The sequence below is a fragment of the Telopea speciosissima genome, chromosome 6, assembly GCF_018873765.1.
Source record: "Telopea speciosissima isolate NSW1024214 ecotype Mountain lineage chromosome 6, Tspe_v1, whole genome shotgun sequence".
In the NCBI taxonomy this organism is placed as follows: domain Eukaryota; kingdom Viridiplantae; phylum Streptophyta; class Magnoliopsida; order Proteales; family Proteaceae; genus Telopea; species Telopea speciosissima.
In genome coordinates, this window is record NC_057921.1 from 59,986,364 (window position 1) to 60,007,609 (window position 21,246).

Genomic DNA, 21,246 nt, shown 5'->3' on the forward strand with positions numbered 1-21,246 from the left:
AAATACCCTAATACGTACAAAGAAGTGTTCTCGAAGGCCAAATTTTGATTTGGCATTCCGCTTCCCTAATAATATCATGTCACATAGCAGAATAGATGTTTTGTAAAATTTGAAAAAATAATAGACCTTTGTGACTACAGTAATTCACCTCAAGGGATAGAATTATTTTTCATTAATTCTCCCCAATTGCTCTATTTCCTTCTTTAGAAGGTAACCCACGTCCTTCGTCCTTAATCCCTATCATTACCATTATTAATCCTCTTCCTCTCCTTCCTCTTTCCTTATCACACGTCTATGTCTTTGTTGGATAATGGAATGAGAAGAAAGCATTAGATTATTAACCCTAACCTTTTTCTATAGATTTAATGACAAATACCCTAATACGTGCAAAGAAATGTTCTCGAAGGCCAAATTTTGATTTGGCATTCTGCTTCTCTAATAATATCATATGTCACTTAGCAGAATAGATGTTTTGTAAATTTTGAAAAAATAATAAACCTTTGTGACTATAGTAATTCATCTCAAGGGATAGAACTAATTTTCATTAATTCTCCCCAATGCCTCTATTTCCTTCTTTAGAAGGTAACCCACGTCCTTAGTCCTTAATCCCTATCATGACCATTATTAATCCTCTTCCTCTCCTTCCTCTTTCCTTATCACACGTCTATATCTTTGTTGGATAATGGAATGAGAAGAAAGCATTAGATTATTAAATGGGCAAGTGATCTGTACTTGCCCTTATTAAAATCAATAGAAGTATATAGAAAATAGAAAGTGTGAAAAGGAATTATAGGAAAGTGATTAGGATGAGATTCTAAATAGATTTTCTCCTTTCCCTTTCCTAATTAATCATACGCCAATAACATTTTTTTATTTGTTTGATGGGAGACCTACAATGGTGCCAGACAAGAAATCCCCACTAGGGGGCCAGACAAAGACCCACAACTTGGATGAAATTCGAGAGCTTAATTGATTAAGTAGAGATTAATTATATCTAGATTAGAACATATTGAATTTGAGAGCTAGCCTAGTTAATTATATCTTATACTAACCCTTGGTTGGTTACTATACCATGTTGGATCATTATCCTCTCAGGTTTCTTGCTCGGTACAGTTATCCTTTTTTTCTCATAGGAGGCAAAAATGACGACCTAATCCTCTGCCCGAACACACTGCCCGAGTGAGCTTAAGTCTTCATTTCCAACCCCCCTATGAGATGAACTGGACAACCGTACCAAGCAACGAACTTGAGAGAAAAAAAACTCAAGAGAGAATAATAACTCATCTTAATTCTTTATTATATGTTAATTAAGTGCATGTGGAAGTAGGTGATGAGGAGCGAGCGAGCAAGCTTAATTATCAAGCCTTCTTGTACTTTTTTCTAATGGTCGGCATAAATTTGTTTGATCTTGAATTGGAAAGCCTTTAAACCCTCCCTCCTTGTACCTAACTTTGGTTCTTGCTTTCTTTCTTTCTTTCTAATGAAAGAGGATGGAGAAGACAGTGCAACACCACATGCATGCAGACCTTTATCGCCCCCAGTACTACTGGGGGTGGGTGTTGTGCGCATCGTGAGGTGCAGCACCGCCCATGTGTGCATGGTGGGGTCCACTGTGCACACATGGGCGGTGCTGCACCGCACGATGCACACAGCACCCACCCCCAGTACCCCACCATGCACACATGGGCGGTGCTGCACCGCACGATGCACACAGCACCCACCCCCAGTAGTACTGGGGGCGATAATTTTCCCATGCATGCATGTCCACCACCTTCTTTTTGGATGCAAAGCCAAAAAGCAAATCAGAGGAGAGAATCCAACTAGAAAATTTGAGGGATCTGATTCTTCTACTTTCGCCTGCCCGGTACTGCCATGTATGCGGCCCCCACACAAGCATGGAAGAAATCTCAACCTAAAACGAATCCACTCTCAAATATGATAATTAAATTTAAGGAGGGAGTGATCTATGCTTGTATGGCCATTTCCCATGCTAAGCCAATGGGTGCACGGTGGTGAATGCCTCACAATTCATATGCAAAGCCCACATGGTCAAAGAGTAGAGAGAGATTGTAAATGGGTGTCTACTACTGACATCGTGTACATCATTTTTTCCTTTAATTAACCCCTTAGGGCCCCAACCCATGTGCAAGAATCCTAATAATAATAATAATATTTTCCATGGAGAAGCGCTACCTTCGTCAATACTCTCCTTTCTTTGTCTCTGTCTTTCCTCCCCGTATGAAATGATCCATTTGGGTAGAAGAGAGAGACAAAGAGGAGCGGCATCGAAGGCCAGAGGGTGCTCTCCCACATAGAGAAGACTCCCCCTGATAATAATGAGGGGGATGTTTGTTAAGCTGCATGGTTTCTGCACCAGCGTGGGGGCATATGAGAGCATGCACCGGGGCATCCATTAGGGGTGTGGTTTTTCATTTCAATGGGGGGGGGGGGGTAATCGGTCATTTCGCCTGCCCTTAATAATAATGTGAGATTGAGTTTTCTGTCCGACTACATACGCTAGTGCCTCCCTATATCTTTCTCTTTCCACAATAATGGGGGCAGATATGTCTTTTCAATTGAGGGAGAAGAGAGACACAAGGAGGCGGCGTGGCACTAGGATGAGCTATGCAGCCTGGCAATACAATTGTTGACCCGAAATGACCGGGTTCACATGCTATGATCCGGACAGACCCTCTTAATCACGGACAAATCCCCTCAACCCCCCCCCCCCCAATCTAATGTGACCATGTATTATTAGTCTACTCACACTAAGGTACTTTCATTATGCCCACTCGGGTCCCCGACCTTTCTATTAGTCAATCAGCTTTGGTGATCGAATCATCATCGGGTCACCAATTGAATCGGCTCACAAAGTTGTTCGATTCTTCAAGATTTGATTTCGTTTCCAAAGTCATCCAAGTATCTAACAGACACAAGACAAGTGAATGGAGGGTTCAATCCATTCCAGACCCATTAATTGTGTCCCCTATGCGGACTTTGGATTGGACTTCATGATTTGATTTCGTTTCCAAAGTCATCTAAAATCCCATCAGATTATGTAGTTAATCGGTTCGGTTCTGGTCGAGCAAATCGATTTCAGCCCACTAGGTACTGGGTCAACCCATAGCTGAACCGTTACGTAAAAGTTTGATTTTCGATTGTTATTGGGTTGGCTCACAAAACTCTAATCGGTCTGTTTATGAATTGCTATCAGTTCATCTCGTTTTCTATACATTTTACCAAAATCAAACCAATAAGTATTTGATTTGATTTTTCAATCAATTTCGATCCACCCAACTGGTTCGAAGTTCGAACTAGAATTTGACATCCCTAATATTATCATGTGACTCTGTGTGTGTTTCACCACCTTACCTTGTTGGGTGGGGTGCGCTAAGGTGTGTCGAAAAATATCCTTTTTTAAGGGTTTTTGAGTTGGTATATGTTTTTATCAATTTGGGTTCTCATACCGGTTTTTCATATTCGATACGATTTCAATGCGATTTGATTTTCAACCGATTTCACAATGTATTAAAATCCACGGCAGTACAGACGGGGCGGCGATGCACATCCGGCGGCATAGCAGAGGTCATGTGTGTCATATGTACCACCTGGCCTCTGCTGTGTCATCAGATGTGCACCGCCACCCCATCGGTACTGTAGAGGATCCTGATCCGGGCCTAGGTTTTAGAAGTTTCAGGCTGTGTGATCCTTGACGTCAAGGTTCAAACTTCAAAGAACGCAACATGGGAGTCTTCAATCATGCCACCATGGTGGTTAAAGCACCCAATCAGAAATCTCTTTTACATTTTCTATTGTCTGCTGCCTAACTACTCGATCAACCATAATAATATTAAAAAAAATCAACTATGATTATAAAGAAAAATGTTCTCCGCATCAGAGGTTGCGCCAAGACACATTCGGGTGGATGAAATGATCGCCCCGCCCCATCCCACTCAATGTGTCTCGGTGCATCCTGCACCCCCATTCGTAGTGGTGCAGAGAACATCACCCGTTCTTACCAACAAAAAAGAAAGAGAACATCAATCCTAATAATAATATGCGCACCACCGTGCACATTTTGGAGGATTTATTATTTGTTATACACTCTTTTTTTTGGGTACAGTGGGTTGTGTGGTTGGTTTATCATGGATATATATGTGGTGCTGACTTGGATCCACGTTTTAATATGATTTGATTTAAGCTCCCTTTTCATTCTTGGTCTATTCATAAAGGAACATCGATATGGGCTTTATTTTATTTATTTGTTGAGTATAAATTAAATCAGAAAAAGTTTAAAATTATAAATAAACAAATAAAAAAGTGCTACATTTGCTTATGTTTATTTGTTCAAGTCTTTAGTCTTTCTAATAATAAAGTTTGGAGAAAGTTTTTCTGGTATGAAGGATCACCAAACCATTTTAAGGTTCATAAACTCCTATAGAGTTTTAGTATGTTTTCTAAAATACCCTTTTGATACTCTCGTATATGCATCTAAAGCCCTGTAGTGAATAGATTCTCATTGGTTGAAGGAAAACTCGATGTCCATAACTCATATGGAATAAGATTTTAAAAGAATAGTATAATGCCAAAGGGAAAGGATTCTGTCCAGTACCCTGCCCGGGCTGCATGTGCAGTGCCAAACTTGGTGAGGCGTAAAAAGACCGCTTCACCCCTGCTCGGGCAAAGCGTTTGGGTAGGAGTGAGGCGATCTTTTCATGGCCTCACTGTATCCGGCGCTGCACATGCAGCCCGAGCAGGGTGCTGAACAGGAGCCGAGTCCAAATTTGAGCCCCCTCTCACAATAAGAAAAATCCATGGATACCTCAACTAAGAAAAAAAAAAAGAATCCTAAAGTAACCAGCTTGGGCCTTTGTTTCTTCCACTTTATTTGTTCTTGTTCTCAAATCAATTTGGCTTAGAGGGGAAGGATTTAAGTAGAGTGCTAACTACTAAGTAGTGATTAAAACATGTTGAATTCCAATAAGGTTTAAATAAAACAAAGATTGTTTAGCAAAAAATAAATTAATAAATCAAAGATTTAATTAGAATATTAAAGAGTGATGAATATACTAAATTCAGCCAACGAACCTCTCTCATAAAGTCCTTCAAGTGGTCGGTGATATTTTTTCCAGGAGAATAAGAATAATCAGCCATGAGTAACAGGACCATCCAATAAAGGTTTAAAAATGAGGATCTATCTGTCATAGAATCGAAGAATCCGTTGGATCTTGAATGAGATATCACTAATGTCTTATATGGTAAATCAGGATTAGATTGTTCTAACCAGCCCATCTTGAGATAACTTATGTTTAATCCAGTCATGTTCTAATCCTTTGTATCAGCTTAACCTTTGTATCAGCTTCTATAAATGACATTTAGCAAGTCAGATGGATTTCAAGTTTTGTCCTTCTCGGGCTCCTCTCTAGCGTAGCCAACGTATATCCATTGGCTGTAGAGCCACGACGTGCATGCCAGCACACATCTCAACGTGCATCGTGGCTTTGCCACCATTGGATGTGCGTTAGACACCGTCCCGCACTGGAGAGGAGCCGAATCCTTAAGATAAGGGTGAAAAAAAAAGTTTAAAAAGTGAACTTATCTTTGATTCCTTGTATCATTATCAAAAGTTGTTATTGTTTCATATTTTTCAAGTATATTTATAAAATGACAAAATTATCCTTATTAAAAATTTATATTATAAAAAAGGAGAAGGTATCGGTACATGGTAGATTCCATGCATCAATGCATTCAATAGGTGGTGGGAGGGGGCTTTATGGTGATTTCAGATGGGCATTTCTGATGGTACTTCATACAGGCCGTGTACATGACCGTGTATCAAAACTTCTGCCTATAAAAAAAAAAGTAAGATTACAATAATTTTGTTACTTGGCAAATTTGGTGTTCCGTAATACGGACATTTGAGTGGTGAATTGCAGTGCGTGTTTAAGACATTGTTTTTTCTTTTCGTTTTCTCCAGAATGGTACCTTTGAATGTCGTATTTTTCACGTGTCGAAGTCTCAGGCCCGCACTCAACAATTAGAAGTACGAGTTGGGTTATTAGAAATATGAAAAACTGTAGGATAGTGGAATTTAGCTCGACTCCAGTACGCCCAAGGTGCTGCTAGTTGTTAGATTGTGCTGTACACATCCCTAAGCATGCACTAAGATATGTGCGACATAACTCAACCACTAGATGCCCCAGACAACACCCTAGACGCTGGGCTCCCTGGAGACGATCCTGATCCAAGATAGTGGCTATCCAATCGCCCAACGCACGACTTGTATACAGGAGGAACGACACAAGGCATGCAGCACAAAAGAAGAGTCACCAAAGGAATCACACGTGGAGCGTAACTAGTTAAACGTCAAAGACTGAATAAATGATTGACTACTACACTGAGACACTTCCATCTCTGATCACGGGAACCTCAGATGTCGTAAAATCATAAAATCCCAAATAATCGGACGATTCACCTTTCTCTCCATAATTACCAGCTAAACATATCTGGAACATTCCCAATAATGACGTGTCAGGAATTCATAGTTTGGACCACGTGACTGGGAATAATGAGAAAAGGGCATAATAGTCATTCAACTAACCCAACTGCTTCTTTATCATTACTTTACGGATCACCTTAATAAAATGTTAAAAACTTATCCTTATGACATTTTACGAGGAAAGCGACTGCCTCATGTGGAGACCACCACTCCACTCCACGACAACTGTATTAGTGGAAAAACCTGGTATGATGGGTCCTACTTGTTATTTATTCTAATCTTACGGTTTCTGAGACGTTCTTTCACCTCACAAAACGAAGACGATTCACACGCTCTACACGTCTTTTCAGTCCAACTAGCAAGGCCCACCACCCTCTCTCTCTCTCACTTTCTCATTCTCTGAAGCTTAAGAAGAAAAAACCAAACAGAGAAGATATAGAAGTGAATGGAGACACCAACCCCACCTTCAAGTTCCAACCCCGCCTTCCACCTCTCCTTCAGTCTCTTTCACCATTTCAATGTAAGGACTTGGAACAAGATTGTGAATTGGGCTTGGCCTTGGGTTGTAGCTTAAGAAATTTCTTGGTTCTACTTCTTCTGTTCATGCATGGGGGCTGGTTTCTCTGGTTTTGCAGCAGAGAATGATGGAGGTTCTTCTCCTCCGAAGCCTGGTCTCGGAGACTTACCAGAAAGTTGCGTCGCTCCAATTCTTATGTATTTAGATCCACCTGATATTTGTAAATTGGCACGCTTGAATCGAGCCTTTTCCGGTGCTTCGTCTGCTGATTTCGTTTGGGAATCAAAACTGCCTTTTAATTATCGGTACCTAATCGAAAAATTGTTTGATGAGGTTCCGGTTAATTTGAGTAAGAAAGATATTTATGCCAGACTCTCTCATCCGAATCCTTTTGATGGTGGTACCAAGGTATGGTTAGGTTATCCTCGTTCGCCTCTGAATGCCTTCGTTTTCTTTTGTTTCTATCTTAAGTTTTCCTGATAGTTCGGTAATTCTGGGTTTTGTGTAGGAGGCTTGGCTGGAAAAGAGTACGGGCGGGATTTTCTTGTTGATTTCTTCCAGGGCGCTGAGAATAACCGGGATAGATGATCGGAGATACTGGAATCACATTCCGACCGAGGAATCTAGGTACCATATAAGCTCATTCTCCCCTCCACAAAACTAATCTCTTATTTTTTTTCGATTTGGGCATGCTTTGGTGGTTTACCAAAATGACAATCTTTTAATTTAATGTCCTCTTTCTTCAGAGACATCAGGCATCCAGTGAATTTCCTGTTCTGAACTTCTCAAATGTCTATGAAGTCTTGCAGTTCTAGACTTCGTATCTTTATTGTTGAATTCCATGCAAAATAAAGTTTCGTGGAAACTAATCAATTATCAGTCCAAAGCAGAGTAATTAGTTTATTTTAAGCCTTTAAAACTAGTGCACAAATTTTATATCTTTCCCTTTTCTTTCAGGAAAAAAAAAATATTATGCTGCTTTTGGGGAAGAAAATCGAATTTCCCGTGATATAATTTTTGGGGATTCTGCAATTTATAGTGGTATTTTGTTTGACATATAACTACTATCGTATGAGGAGTCAGTCTCTGTACTTGGTGGTCTGTTAATTAGCCAATTTATCCATTAATGAAAAATTATTCTTGTAAATGTGCATGAAATGGAGTGATTTTCTATTAAGGAATGAGTTGAGATAAACCATGTTATGATATCAGGTTTCAAATGAAATAGAATGCTCATAATATTTAGTTTATTCTAAGCCTTTGAAAGTAGTAGACAATTCAGCTTAAAGCAGAGTATTTAGTTTTATTTTAAGAAAAATATTTTTCTGCTTTTGGGGAAGAAAAGAAAATTTCCTGTGATATATAAAAAGTTGTCTGATCTTTTTGGGGATACTGCAATTTCTAATGGTGATTTGTTTGGCATATAACTATTACTGTATGAGGAGTCAGTCGATGTGCTTGGTGCAAAGTTAATTGGCCAATTTAGCCATTAATGAAAATTTATTGACTTGTAAATGTGCGTGAAATGGGGTGATTTGCCTTTCTCACGCATGGAATGGGTTGAGATTAACCATGTTATGATCTCAGGTTTCAAATGAAATAGAGTGCTCATAGTTGATGGGTTTTTTTATTGGGTTTGCGTCGGATTTGTTATAAAATCCATGTTTCATAAGGGTTGTCTTGCTGAAGGAAGTTAATGTGATAGAAGCGGCAGGCCACCATCCATTTGTTTATCATATAGAGTTTGAGTTGACTAAGTTTAAGGGTTGAAGCATATATTAATCTTAAATACAATAAGATGTTATGAACTTCTAACACAGCCATTGTTTAACCACCCTTGATTCAATATTATATGAAGAAAAGTCCACCAATTCCAATAGTTCTGTGTTCAAGATACCAACCTCACCCCGTTAGCTTATTTTTCATATCTAATAAAGAATTCAACACTTTAAGTTTCCTAAAACAATTATTTTTTTATGTTTTTTGAACCACTTGACAATTTCTTCTTTTCGGAATATGCTCAAAGATAAAATATGGCTAGTTTGATTGCAGGACGTCTGAAGTAGTTGGTGGTTCATCAATGGATTTGCTGTATAGAGAAGAATTCAATTTTTAACTTACCAAGTTAAAATAAGTAACAATTCTTTTATTTCATTAATACCCAAAACCCCAATAAAATATTTTGCCAATGGTTTCTTTATCTTACGATTGATGTTTCCAAGTTCTTGTCAGCTTCTCCCATGGAGTGTCCCCAAGTCTATGAAATAATTCTGATGGTATTCAAACTTTAACAGAATCATCACTGAAACTGTTTACTTTGTTCATTATGGAAGAATTGTTTATTTTATTCATTAGGTAATTTTTTTGGGTTGGTACATGTCAGTCAATGGGATTATATTCCATTGGAAGATGAACATGAAAAAAGATGATCTGGCTGGATTGGAAGGAGTTTTTTTTTTTTGGATGAATAGATTGGAAGGAGTTTTGATTGCTCAAAGAGAACATTTTGATGGCTTTCAAATTGTACAACTGCAAGTTATACCTGGGAATCTTGAATCAGATACTAATTAATGGAACCATTACATATGTGGAACAAGAGAATTCTAGTTATCTTTTTTATTAAGTTGGGTCTCATTTTTTAGCATAATTGCTTGGTATTTGGATTCTTCATCTAATATAGCTGGAATCATGGTTTGATGGATGGAAGAATAGAACTGATCTGGGTACTCTATTTCTTTGGTTGTAGATTTCGGACAGTAGCTTATCTTCATCAAATTTGGTGGTTTGAGGTAGAAGGGGAAGTTGAGTTCAACTTTCCAGTGGGAACCTATTGCCTTTTCTTCAGGCTTCAGCTGGGAAGAGCGTCCAAGAGACTCGGACGGAGAATCTGCAACCCAGAGCACGTCCATGGTTGGGACAAAAAGCCTGTGCGCTTCCAGCTATCAACAGAAGATGGGCAGCATGCACAATCACAGTACTACTTGAGTGAACCAGGGAAGTGGAGTCACTACTACGCTGGAGATTTTGTGGTGGAGAACCCCAACGTGTCCACAAAGATAAAGTTTTCAATGACACAGATCGATTGTACACACACGAAAGGGGGACTCTGTGTAGATTCAGTTTTGATATGCCCAAGTGGGTTTAGAGAGAGGTTAAAGCGTTTTTGAGTGCATTTAACCTTTACAGATAGAGTAGGGTGGGGGATAGAGAGACCCAAAAGTAGTAGAGAATCAGGTACGGCTTGATCTGTTTAGGTATATCGAACTAAGCCAGAGGGCTGGGGAAACAAATCCTCTACGGCCCAGCTGCCCGAACGGCTATAGCAACGCAGGCACAATGAGGCGTGCAATGATCGTCTTATCTCTGTTTGGGCAAGGCGTTTGAACAGGGGTAAGGTGGTCAATGCATGTTTCACATGGTCTGCGCTGCTATGGCTGCTCGAGCAGCTGGGCCGTAGAAGATCTGGATCCGAGAGCTGCAGGGATGAGAATTGAGAGTCGGCATTGCAAAGCATGATGAGAGGCATGCATGCAATGTGTATATATGTATCATACTTTTTTTTGTTTGTTTTAATTTGTTCATTGATGGATGGATGGCTGGTTGCGAGTGTTGTTCTCTGTCGCTGTCCAAACTCCATAGGCTCAAGGCTTATGAGTGTCCATTGAATGATGCGGATTAATTGACGCTTCCATAGTAAAGCCAAGTTTTCTGGCCTCTTTCCTTTTGACTTCTTTCTTTGTCTTAATTATTCATTTATATCCTTTTGTCGTCTGTGAAGGTAAGATGTTTTGTTTTGTTCTGCTTTCTAGAATGTTCTGGCCTCGCAAAGTATGTGCTAATATCTGACGGCAAGAACAGGGTTGGAGAATGGCTTCGGGCTCAACTTTGTTTATTTGATAGCTCCCTTTTGTCCAGGCTTTAAACTTAGATGTTAATTACTTGCATTAGGAGGGGAAAGAGAAGAAAATGAAAAGAAATCTAGAAGATTTTGTTTATTTTTTTAATTTAAATTTATTACATCCTTCAACATATTTCCAAAAGTCACCACCATACTATTAAGTGACAATTTTCTAATCATGAAAGTTTATTAAACAACAATGTTTACTATAAAAAAAAAAAGGTTTATTACACTTTCGAGTTAGGAATGCTTCAGCGTGAAGCATTGGTAAAGTTTATGGATTGGGATTTCGTGCCTTTCACTTCCTTTCTTAACCTGAAATCTTGTCAAGCAAACTCGTGTCTCTTTCTCATGCTGAATTTAAAGTCATGAAGTTAGAGTTTAACTAGATATTAAATTCAGCATTATTAGAGAGAAACTGGAAGAGTAATCATTTCATCTTAGCTGATATGGTTGAGATGTTGAGAGTAGAGTTGTATTTCTACGTCATTCACATTTTTTATGGTTTCATATACTTCTGGAGCTATCTTCACTTAATATCTTGAGATTTTTCGTTGAACCTTCAAATATGGTTTCAGAGTTTAGGTCTCTTTGTTATCCTTCTTAAATTGTATGTCCATGAATTAAATTAAGGTATGTCAAAACTACATATGCCGAGTATTAAGATATTGAGAGTTTTAGAGTTAGTCTTATATCAGTTTGTTAAGATCTATGGTTCCCTTTATATGTTTGAAGAGATATCTCCACTTAATGCTTTAAAAGGTTTTGGATTGGAGTTTTAGCACTCAACAAATGAAAATGCATGTTAGAATCACAAATATGTCTCCCAACACAAGTGGTGAATTTTTTAATTAGACTGGTTCAAAGACTCAGGTTCATCAATTTTGTTTTTTTAAATGTTCCAAGATAATATATTTTTCTTGTCTGTTGAGGAGTCCTCCATTCCAATCCCTTCCAAAGTCTCGCACAATTGGTGAGACTTTTAAGTTGGGCTCCTCTGTAGAGCGACATGGTATGTAGCGTACATCCAACAGTACACAGTATTTGTGCACGCAGCCGAAGACCCTACCTGTGTGTTGGGCTGCGTGCCCGAGCACTGTTGGCCGTTGAATGATACGCTACACACCATATCGCGCTATAGAGGACCCAAATCCAACTTTTACACTATTCATGGAATGGAAAAATACACTTTCATGTGGTTTACACTACTCTCTCTCTCTCCCTCTCTTCATAGAGCCGACCAAACATTTGCACTTTTCATAGGAATAGAAAAAACTAACATTTCCTCCCCATTTTCCATTTCTGTTTTTCATCCCACCAATATATTCCCCTCTAAACAAATGGGGCCTTAGGCTTCCTTGCTTGTGAAATGGATTTCTCCAAACCACACAACCACCTACAAGAACTACCTATGACTAGATATCCTTGAAAAATCTGTCCTTGAGATTTTTGCCCTTGAAATGGAAGTCTCCAACCCCCTAGAACAACCTATGGGAAGGATTGGTCTTCAGTCTAATGATTAAAAAACTGAACTAACATTTTCCATTTTCTGTACTTAAGAACATCCTCACCATCATGGATTTAGTTCACGATATCAGTGATGGTATCTGTCATCGTCAATACAAATATCAAATATTGATATCAATACATATCGGTCCAATCCGTTTCAAAACATTATTTTTTCATTCAAAAAATCATATATGTGCCATATTGATTTATCTGTATTGAGAGGGTCATCACTGGGTGCGATGGCAATTTCTCGCTACTGTCAATCAGCCTTTCCGCGAAAGGGGTAAGGCTACCTACCATCTACCTCTTTTAGGAAATGCGGGAGCTTGTGCACTGGGTATGGCCCTTATTGACCGATTTGTATTAATTAAGTATCAATGGATAAGGCTCACCCACAGAATTCTTTTTCCCATTTTTTAGTTCTTTGACATATCATGACATATCAAAGTAGCAGAAATAGGCCGGTGAGCCATCTAATCTACCTTTAATTAGTATTCAGAGTTTGCTGAAAATGTACAAAACCAACCAAAAATCGTCTCCGCCAATAGATTTGGGCCTCACTATTTTTAGCTCTCAATAGAATATCCTAGAAATACCTATCCTTGAGCATGGATTTAGGGGACTACTGGTATCGTTTTGACCGAACATATTAATATCGGCCACAGCCGATACAAATATATAACAGTATCGGCTATTCTCCCATAGCCGATAATGATACAATACTTATACATATCAGTGGTATCAGTCAAAAAGACTTTTTTGTTTTTTATTTTCAACCAATTCAACCAATACAATCCAATACATATCGGTATTATATTCAGTATCGGCAGCGAGCGATACCCCAATACAGATACTGTGAATTAAAACCTTGTCGTTGAGCAAAGAGAAATTCTTTAAAAAATTTTGGCTTATACTTAAAGCTTCGCTTGGTTATCTGTTTTTTAGTTTTAAACAAAAAGGGAAAGATATGAGATCGAATCATGTCCATGGAATCATGTGAGTGGCCCTAGAGAACTTTGGACTGTACTTGTACAAGGACATGATTCACGCACGAAAGATACAAGTCACAACTTGTGAAGTGAGCCAATAAACATCAGCCAGGCTGGCTACGTTAGGAATAAATTTCCCAACTTCAAAATTGGGTTGGGCTTGCCTGGGCTGGGTTGGGATAAGTGACCCAGGTTGGGGTTTGGATTTAGAACCAACCTAACCCCCTAGGTAGATACCTAGGTGTGCTTCCCCATTGACCCAGATGCTGGTGTAAGGATTATGCGACCAAGTAGCGATCTCCTGTCCTTAATTTATAATCTATTTTTGCTCATTAATCTATTATATTTTTTCTTTTAATCAAAGGTAAAATTCTATTATTTTATATATATATTTGGAAAAAAAGGAAATAATAATCTCAATTTGTTTAGAAGGGAAGGTGGGGTGGGATTGTTAAGAAAATGAGACTCATATATTGGTGGGGTTTTGTTGGGATGGAAATGCTGAGGTAACGTTACTTTTCCCATTAATAATAATCAAAGTCTCACCTAATTGGATAAATGTGAAATTTTGAAGTGTCACAGTAAACAAAATATTCATTGATATTTCCTCAACTTTTGTAAGTTCATCATAGGAGAATAACCAAACAAGCAGGTTGGGGTGGACTTAAAGTGTCACGTCAGTATTTATAGAATTATCATTCAAACATTGCCAATTTTTCCTCCATTTGATAAAGGGAAAGAGAACACTACCTGGTTGCGTGGTGCGCGGTTCTGCACCTAGACACATGGCTGTGTAATGATCTTATCGCCCTAAATAAATTTCACTTTTCTATGACGACAAGGTGGTTGTTATGCACGGCATTGTATTTGACATAGTGGTTACACACCGCATGCGACCAAGTAGCTTTGTATAAAATTATAATTTTTTAAATGAATTTCGTTTGGAGTTTCGCGCATAGTAACAAAGGAAGAATCTCCTCACCTGTCACCCATGGTAATAAAGGAAAGAGCCCCCTTCACCAAACCATCTGATGTCCTGATTGAACCCGAGATAGGTTTAAGAACGGACACATGTCTCACTTATTACCATTTAATTTAAAATGCTTAGAAAAGGTATTCTTGAAAATATAAAAGCATAGAAAGGATATTATTGTGTACACTCATATTTGTGAGCACGAACACCAGAAACCCAAACTCCAATCATAAGGTGACGGGTGACGGGTGACGGGTGACGGGTGACGGGTCACGACGACCTAATAAAGAAAGATTTCTTACTTTGATACGCAAAGAAGAAAAACTTGGTCCATGAGACGAATAAGGATAGGGATCCGTAACAAGCTACTCCCGCGGAGCCGCCACGCCATGCCATGCCATTGTTTGTCGTTTCTAATCTCTTGGCTATTGGAGAATGGAAGAGAAGGTGGTGGGGTCCATTGCGAAGAAGAAATCCCAACTTGAAAATGAACGGTTGTGAAGTATGCGCAGAATCAACTACGTGCGCGGCTGTCCATCCTAGTAGTTGTCTTTAATTCGATGGATAAGAAGGAAAACGAGATTACTCTACGGCCTTCCTTCCTTTGTAGGAAAGCTGGGGAGAAGGGAGCGGCCGAGGCGCCGATGTCGGTGTTAGCCTTTCTGCTGCCTTAGCTACCTACAAACATCCACCTCTCTCTCTCTCTCCCTCTCCCTCTCCCTCTCTCTCTGCATTTTAACCAGCAGAACTGAGCCATTCCCTATTTCTCTCCTTCTCTCCTCTCTCTCTCTCTCTCTCTCTCTCTCTCTCTCTCGATCTCTTTATGGGCTACAATGTCTTTTTATAATCTGAATATATGAGTATTTCTTCTTCTTCTTCTGTAGTTTCTCTTGCTTATCACCGGCTTTTTGCCTTGTAGTTTCTCTCCCTCTTTTTCCGTCTTCTGATGCTACCGTGCTACAGATTTCGGATCTACTCCTTGTCCCCCACAGAAAGGTAATACACTTTTTTACTTCTTTTCGTCGCATCGAGCATCATCTTATTTCTCCATTTTCTTTCCCGTTTTTTACATGAATTTCAACCCCAAAATCTTTTCTTTTTTTTTTTTTATATATTTTATTTTCGTGATGAGATATTTTGTATCGTGATATCTGTATTTTTAATCCGCATTGAACTCCTTGATTTCGATCCGAAGAAGACAGCTTTGATTTTTTTGTTTGAAAATGACAAAAACTTATACCCCATCCAATTATTGTGAAATTTTGAAAATAAATGTTGTTTATTTCTTCAACCTAAATGGGGAAAATAGTTACTTGGTTGAGAACAAATTTTTCGCTTATGTACTGCCCATAGTTACCAAAGATTTCGAGATACAGATGAATATGTTTTAATCGGATTACCTTTTGTTAGAGTTAAATTGTGAATAATGTTGCATTAGGTCGTGTATTGAAGTGTGGGGTTACCTCGCCAATCTTCTGATATCTGTTGTTTCTATGTGGGTTTCTTCTTTGATATTGTTAGAATTGGCTGTTGTTAAAATTTCTGTTCTCTGCTTTTTAAACATGCTCCTTATTATAATCTTTTGACCTATCAGGTTTCAGGTTGTGAGGAGTCTGCCGGTTCTTGCTTAAACTTTCATTTGTTTCCTTGAAATGGAGATTTGTGGTGATTTCTTGTCATGGCTTGGACCAGACGCGTCCATCCAGATTCTCATGAATTTAGATGACCCAGCTGATCTTGTCCGTGCTAGTGGTGTCTCCCGTGCTTGGCGTGAATTCGGTGAGTAGTTTCAACTTTAGCGGATTCGATAGGTTGTGCTACATTCCAATTTTCTTGCTTACTTGTGTAATTCCCTGTTTTCTTTGGTTCTTACCAATGTGAGTAAAATTAATGTTGTTGGGAATCGGATGACACGGTGTGTATTATTGCAGTCCTTGAATTCTCTTACTTGTGGGCCCGAAAAACTACTTGCAATTTTGCTAATATATAATCATCAGTTTTGTAAGTATTAGTTTTGTTGGAGCATTGGGGAAAATTGGTTTACGTTCAAGGAAAACAGTTTTCAGTTGCTGTCTTTTTTATTGGAAAAACAAGAATTTGTGGCATATAATCAGTTTTTTTCTTTTTCTTCAAAGTATTGAATACTAATGTGTTTCAAGGGTTATGACAGGATTTTAATCTTAACCTAGGTAGCTTGATGGCGAATGAAACAAACTCAATTGTCCCATGATCCTTAAATTGGTTTTTTATTTTTATTTTTTTGTCATGCAGTGATTGCAAATGGTTTCTGCAAGAACCTGTGCTTAAGAATGTATTCAGAAATCTCCAGGGTTGCACATGTTATTGAAGGAAACAACATGACAGAGCCTTTAGAAGTTGGATCAAACAGCTCTTTAGAATGGGAAAGTCTAAAGAAAGATCATCGAGTTTATGCTCATTTAGCTCACTGCTTCAAATCTTTTAGGACAAAAGATTGCATTTTAGAAGCCATTAGTGCATCTAGTACTGATAATTATCCTGAAGAGAGCATTGACAACACCTTGGAACCAAGTGATCGTGTTGTGAGGAGGCCTTCATACTGGTCAAGCAAAGGAGAAAACAATCCTGCAGTGCCTGAAATCTTGACTTATAGATTGGTCTCCAGGCTGTGTGTTATAACTGAAATCAGCATACAGCCATTCAAAGGTTGCTCTCGAGATGTTATCCTGTTTTTGTTAGCATATTATACCTTGTTCCAAAAGTGAATTATTATTTTTTGTTTTATCAGCATTTTTTCAGGTTGGTTGTCCTATATATTCGGCCAAGGCTGTGCGATTTCGTATAGGCTATCTCAAGGAACCACTAGAAGCTGGGAGTGATCACATGGACGAGTTTTCAGCAAGTCACAAATACATTGAAGACAACTTCATGTCAGCATATGTTTCACCAGAGTTCCCAATGGCTCAGGTGCGTTGATAATAATAATGTAGTCCCTCCTCTCCCAAACCCACAAAAGAAACTTTCTACAAGTGAGGTTCAGTTTTCAGACATTAGTTGTAACTTCCAACTTACATTACTAATTAACTATTGGAAAATCTGGAATGTGAAACTCTTTCAGTTCTGAGACCCACTTCCTTTTATTAACTCAGGAACCCTTCAGCATGTGGAAAAAAAAAATTGGCACATCTCTCTTTCAGATAATTAAATAGGCACTTGTTTGGTCTATTTTTTCCTAATGGAAATAAGGTTGAACACCCCCCCCCTTCCAACACCCTTTCTTTTGAAAACAATTATTTCCATGATCAGAGTGGAAAAGTGAACAAATTAGAGTGGAATTCTTTGATGCATATCTCCAGATGCTATGATGTGTTGCATTTGGAAAAACAAGCAAGCCACTGCATTTTCTTATGATATTTCCCAGGTTGTGGAATGGGTTCGATTTTTTCCTTTGGTTTTTGGTTATCTGTGTTCAAGGACTTTGACAGATAACAAGCACTTATTTTGTTTTAGGATGGCAGATTTATTTGCAGTCCTCCCTTGGGTTGACTGTGCAAAGTTACCTGTAGTTTGTATGACTGGCATTTTTTATTCTCTCTCCAAAATAAAACTGCACCTTACTTGAGAAAATGATAGTATCTTTTTCTTTTATTTACTAATATTAACCTCCTCTGCACTAGATCTTTTTTTTAGCTTCCACCTGCATCCCATGGAATTGATTCACCAGTAATTTAATCATTCAAAATTTTTAACTGTTGAATGATGCTTCAACCATACAGGATAATAGTTTGCAGAAGTTCAAGCTACCAGAGCCTGTTCTCTGTATTGGTGGAATTCTGCAGGTTGAGCTATTGGGTAGGGTCCAGAGACAACAAATGGATGGTTTATTCTACATATGGTAGGTAACTGTGACTGCCATCTTTTTCTTACTGTGTTTTACATTGCTGCAATTTCAACTAGAATGTGCTCTAATACTTGACGAGATGAATCTCCTCAACCCAGACCTTATCTTTGTTAAAAGAAAGAAAAGAAAAGAAAATGGAAGCATTGTTTTATTTGGCTATAAGTTCCCCCAAGCCTAAATAATGCCCAGAGTCATGCCCTAAATGGCAAAGCAATACTTTAAATTCTGATGCACTAGTTCAAATCAGTAAGCTTTCCTTTTTCTCTTTTTTTATTTTTTTATTATTTTGGAGGTGGGGGGAGAGGTAGGGGTGGGGGTTTCAAGAGCAAGCTTTCCTTGGTTCACCTAATAAATAGGCTCTCGATGTTAGTTGCTGTGTACCAGGTTGAATTTGCCACTACAGAGACGTTTTATCAAGAATCAGCTCTAAATCCCCTCTTTAAACTCATAAGTATGGTGAATTTTGAGCAAGCCCTGATTATAACCTTGAGAGAATATGCTGGGGTCTTTGCAAAGTCCCAACATCCCCATGTTGTACGGCACCAAGGTGATTTTACCTCCCCACGTCTGAGCGTCAAGGTGATCTGATCATTTAAGGTGCATGATCCATTTTCATCAGTAGGCCATAACTGTTGATAGCCATTACTTAAAATTTTGTTATTATTATAGGTTTTTCTGGTCTGGACGTACTAGAGGGTATCTCCTGACTGCATACAAATACTGCCATTTGGCAGGTCAAATTGGGCTGAAATTTTGTGAACAGTTGGACCCCAAGGACCCTGCTCAATATGTCAAGTTTCAGCTCAAAAGGAATTTGACCAAGTGCACTATCAAAACATTTGGAGATCCAGGACTATAGAGAGAGGGTGTGCGCCATCACATAGGATGGTATGCATGAGAGGGTATATAATTGAATTTGAGTCTGAAATCTGACACAACCAATCTATACCATTTCTTATATATTCAACACCCGAAATTGCCACATTGCCCTTTCAGGTGGCACAACTAAGTACATAGTTCGGGTATACCAGATAACATTTTGTCTCCTAAATTAGTTGAGTTTACATTTTGTCTTTTAAATTAGTTGAGTTTTGTTTCTACTGGTCTATGAGATTATGTATGGTTTCAACTGGTCTATGAGATTATGTATGATATCTTCATATTTTTGTGTTGCTTTGTATTAGTGTGTCCCATGTTAAAGTTGTTGGTCGCCCACTCTTACCAACATTCGATGTTGAAATCCTTGATCGCCCTGGAAAGTCTGGAAAGTGCGTACTGAAGTACAACCCCCAGGCTGAGCGTTGCATGTCTCCTGCAAGATCAGCTGAGGATGAGACAGGTGTGTCCTCTCGTTTGCGTGTTTTTAGGTTAATGCAGAGAGGTGTGAGGGGTTGGGAACAAATGATTATCAATACATTGCTGGGGAATGCTGCCGCCGATGGTGATTATGAATCAGACGAAGAGATGGTTGTGTAGACCTTTTTATAGGTTAGCTTCTGCTTGGTCGATCTGGACTTAAATCCTTCTCGAATTCCTCCCGTGGAAGCGCTGATTGTATAATTATATGAAGTTTTTATTCCTTGTTTTTGTTTGTCTGACGAAGAAGCTATGTTACACTATTTTTCTTACTCTCGTATGGATGTGGAATGCCCCTTGTAATATCAGTGGGTTCTGTAGCAAATGGGAAGAGATTTTCTTTCAAACTGGATAGTTTAGTTGCCCTTTGGTTTTTTTTCCTCTCGCGTCTTCTTGAAAATCTAATTTTGGATATGACACAAAGTGGACAAAGTAAGGTATCAGAATTGCCATTTCGCTACTAGAAAACCTAAAAAAATATAGGATCATAGAAGCATAGCAGCTTCCTGCAGATCCGGTCAGGCCCTCATGGATTCAGGTTTGTCTTGGCTTCGGCAAGTTTGTTCAGGCTCACAAACAACCAACTTACCAACCTGTCTTTTTAAACAATTTTTTTTTAAAAAAAAAAAGAGAAGTCTTGTGTAAAAGGCAAATCGATGTCTGTAATGATGAACTTGTGTGACAAAATTTCCAATGCAGATTTCACTGGGCTATATGGTGGGAGGCAGGGCCAGCCTCTCCTATCGATAGATGCATCAATGTTAGACCTAGATGAACCCCACCCTATGCCAAAATCAAGTTGAGTAAAACCACCCATGATTTTGGATGATTCTACATGGTCTAAAAATATGAATTGGGATCGGCCGGAATTGGTATCAGCTTGCAAGAATTGAGATCAGCAAGCTGATCCCAATCCAGATGGGCCGACTCATTGAAATAATTTGATTTTTTAAACCCTGAACTAGGAGCCGTCACAAGGACCTTAAGCTATCCAAGAATCTCATTTGAATCATCAAACCAAAATGAATACCGAAACTTTCAAATGTGTCTCCAACTCTGCATCCAAGGCAAGATCAAACTGTGCAACTTCTGATATGGCAAGAACAATGTGGCCCAAATGACTTCTGACGGTAAAGCCCAACCTATTCTCCTATCTGTTCTTGCGGACAGAGGCATCACAATTAAGCTTTAGGAAGGGATGGGAGAGAGGGATTCATTCACAAGCATCTAAACTTCGAGGATTCTTCGAAGCAGCAGGAGTTGCTGAACTTGTGAAATTCCTTGAACGCTCGCTGAGCTGCGGAGATTACATCAGCTGGGCTCCACCTCTTACGACCAAACACAAGATCTCCTTACAATAATTGCACCATACGAAAACCCAGAGAAAAGAGAAAGAAGAGTTAAAGATTTACCTAGTAAGACCACATATACTGGATCCTATATGCTACGTTGTATTGATATATCATTGAAGCTGTTTCAAAGTTTAAAGGATTAAATTATACTTGCCAGTCCTACCAAAAAAGAAAAAATTGTATACTTCCCAGAAATGGAAAACCCGCAAAACTGCCAACCCTAGCAACTATAAGCCAGCAATGACTGGTCCACACAATGAAAGGGGACAAAAA

General features: G+C 38.8%; 2 protein-coding genes and 2 long non-coding RNA genes across 4 annotated transcripts; 3 read left to right on the forward strand and 1 right to left on the reverse strand.

Moving 5' to 3' along the window:
- Nucleotides 1-7,040: 7,040 nt before the first annotated feature.
- LOC122666336 (F-box protein PP2-A13-like) lies at nt 7,041-10,285 on the forward strand. The gene is made up of 3 exons (XM_043862539.1): nt 7,041-7,424; nt 7,525-7,643; nt 9,763-10,285. Exons 1-3 carry the CDS (start codon nt 7,107-7,109, stop codon nt 10,181-10,183), a joined length of 858 nt encoding a protein of 285 aa, XP_043718474.1. The 5' UTR covers nt 7,041-7,106; the 3' UTR covers nt 10,184-10,285.
- Nucleotides 10,286-15,200: 4,915 nt separating this feature from the next.
- Nucleotides 15,201-19,831, forward strand: LOC122665209 (F-box protein At4g00755-like). The gene is made up of 7 exons (XM_043861297.1): nt 15,201-15,381; nt 15,980-16,164; nt 16,657-17,070; nt 17,153-17,331; nt 18,141-18,259; nt 19,450-19,748; nt 19,814-19,831. The coding sequence occupies exons 2-6, from the start codon at nt 16,038-16,040 to the stop codon at nt 19,739-19,741; spliced, it is 1,131 nt and encodes a 376-aa protein (XP_043717232.1). The 5' UTR covers nt 15,201-15,381; nt 15,980-16,037; the 3' UTR covers nt 19,742-19,748; nt 19,814-19,831.
- On the forward strand, nt 18,267-18,645 carry LOC122665210. The gene is made up of 2 exons (XR_006333454.1): nt 18,267-18,501; nt 18,570-18,645. It is a non-coding gene; the product is annotated as an uncharacterized LOC122665210 (long non-coding RNA).
- A 1,227-nt stretch (nt 19,832-21,058) lies between the features above and the next one.
- Nucleotides 21,059-21,200, reverse strand: LOC122663823. Its single transcript, XR_006333229.1, has 2 exons — nt 21,159-21,200; nt 21,059-21,122 (listed from the first exon to the last, which is right to left on the reverse strand). It is a non-coding gene; the product is annotated as an uncharacterized LOC122663823 (long non-coding RNA).
- Between the last annotated feature and the right edge of the window lie 46 nt (nt 21,201-21,246).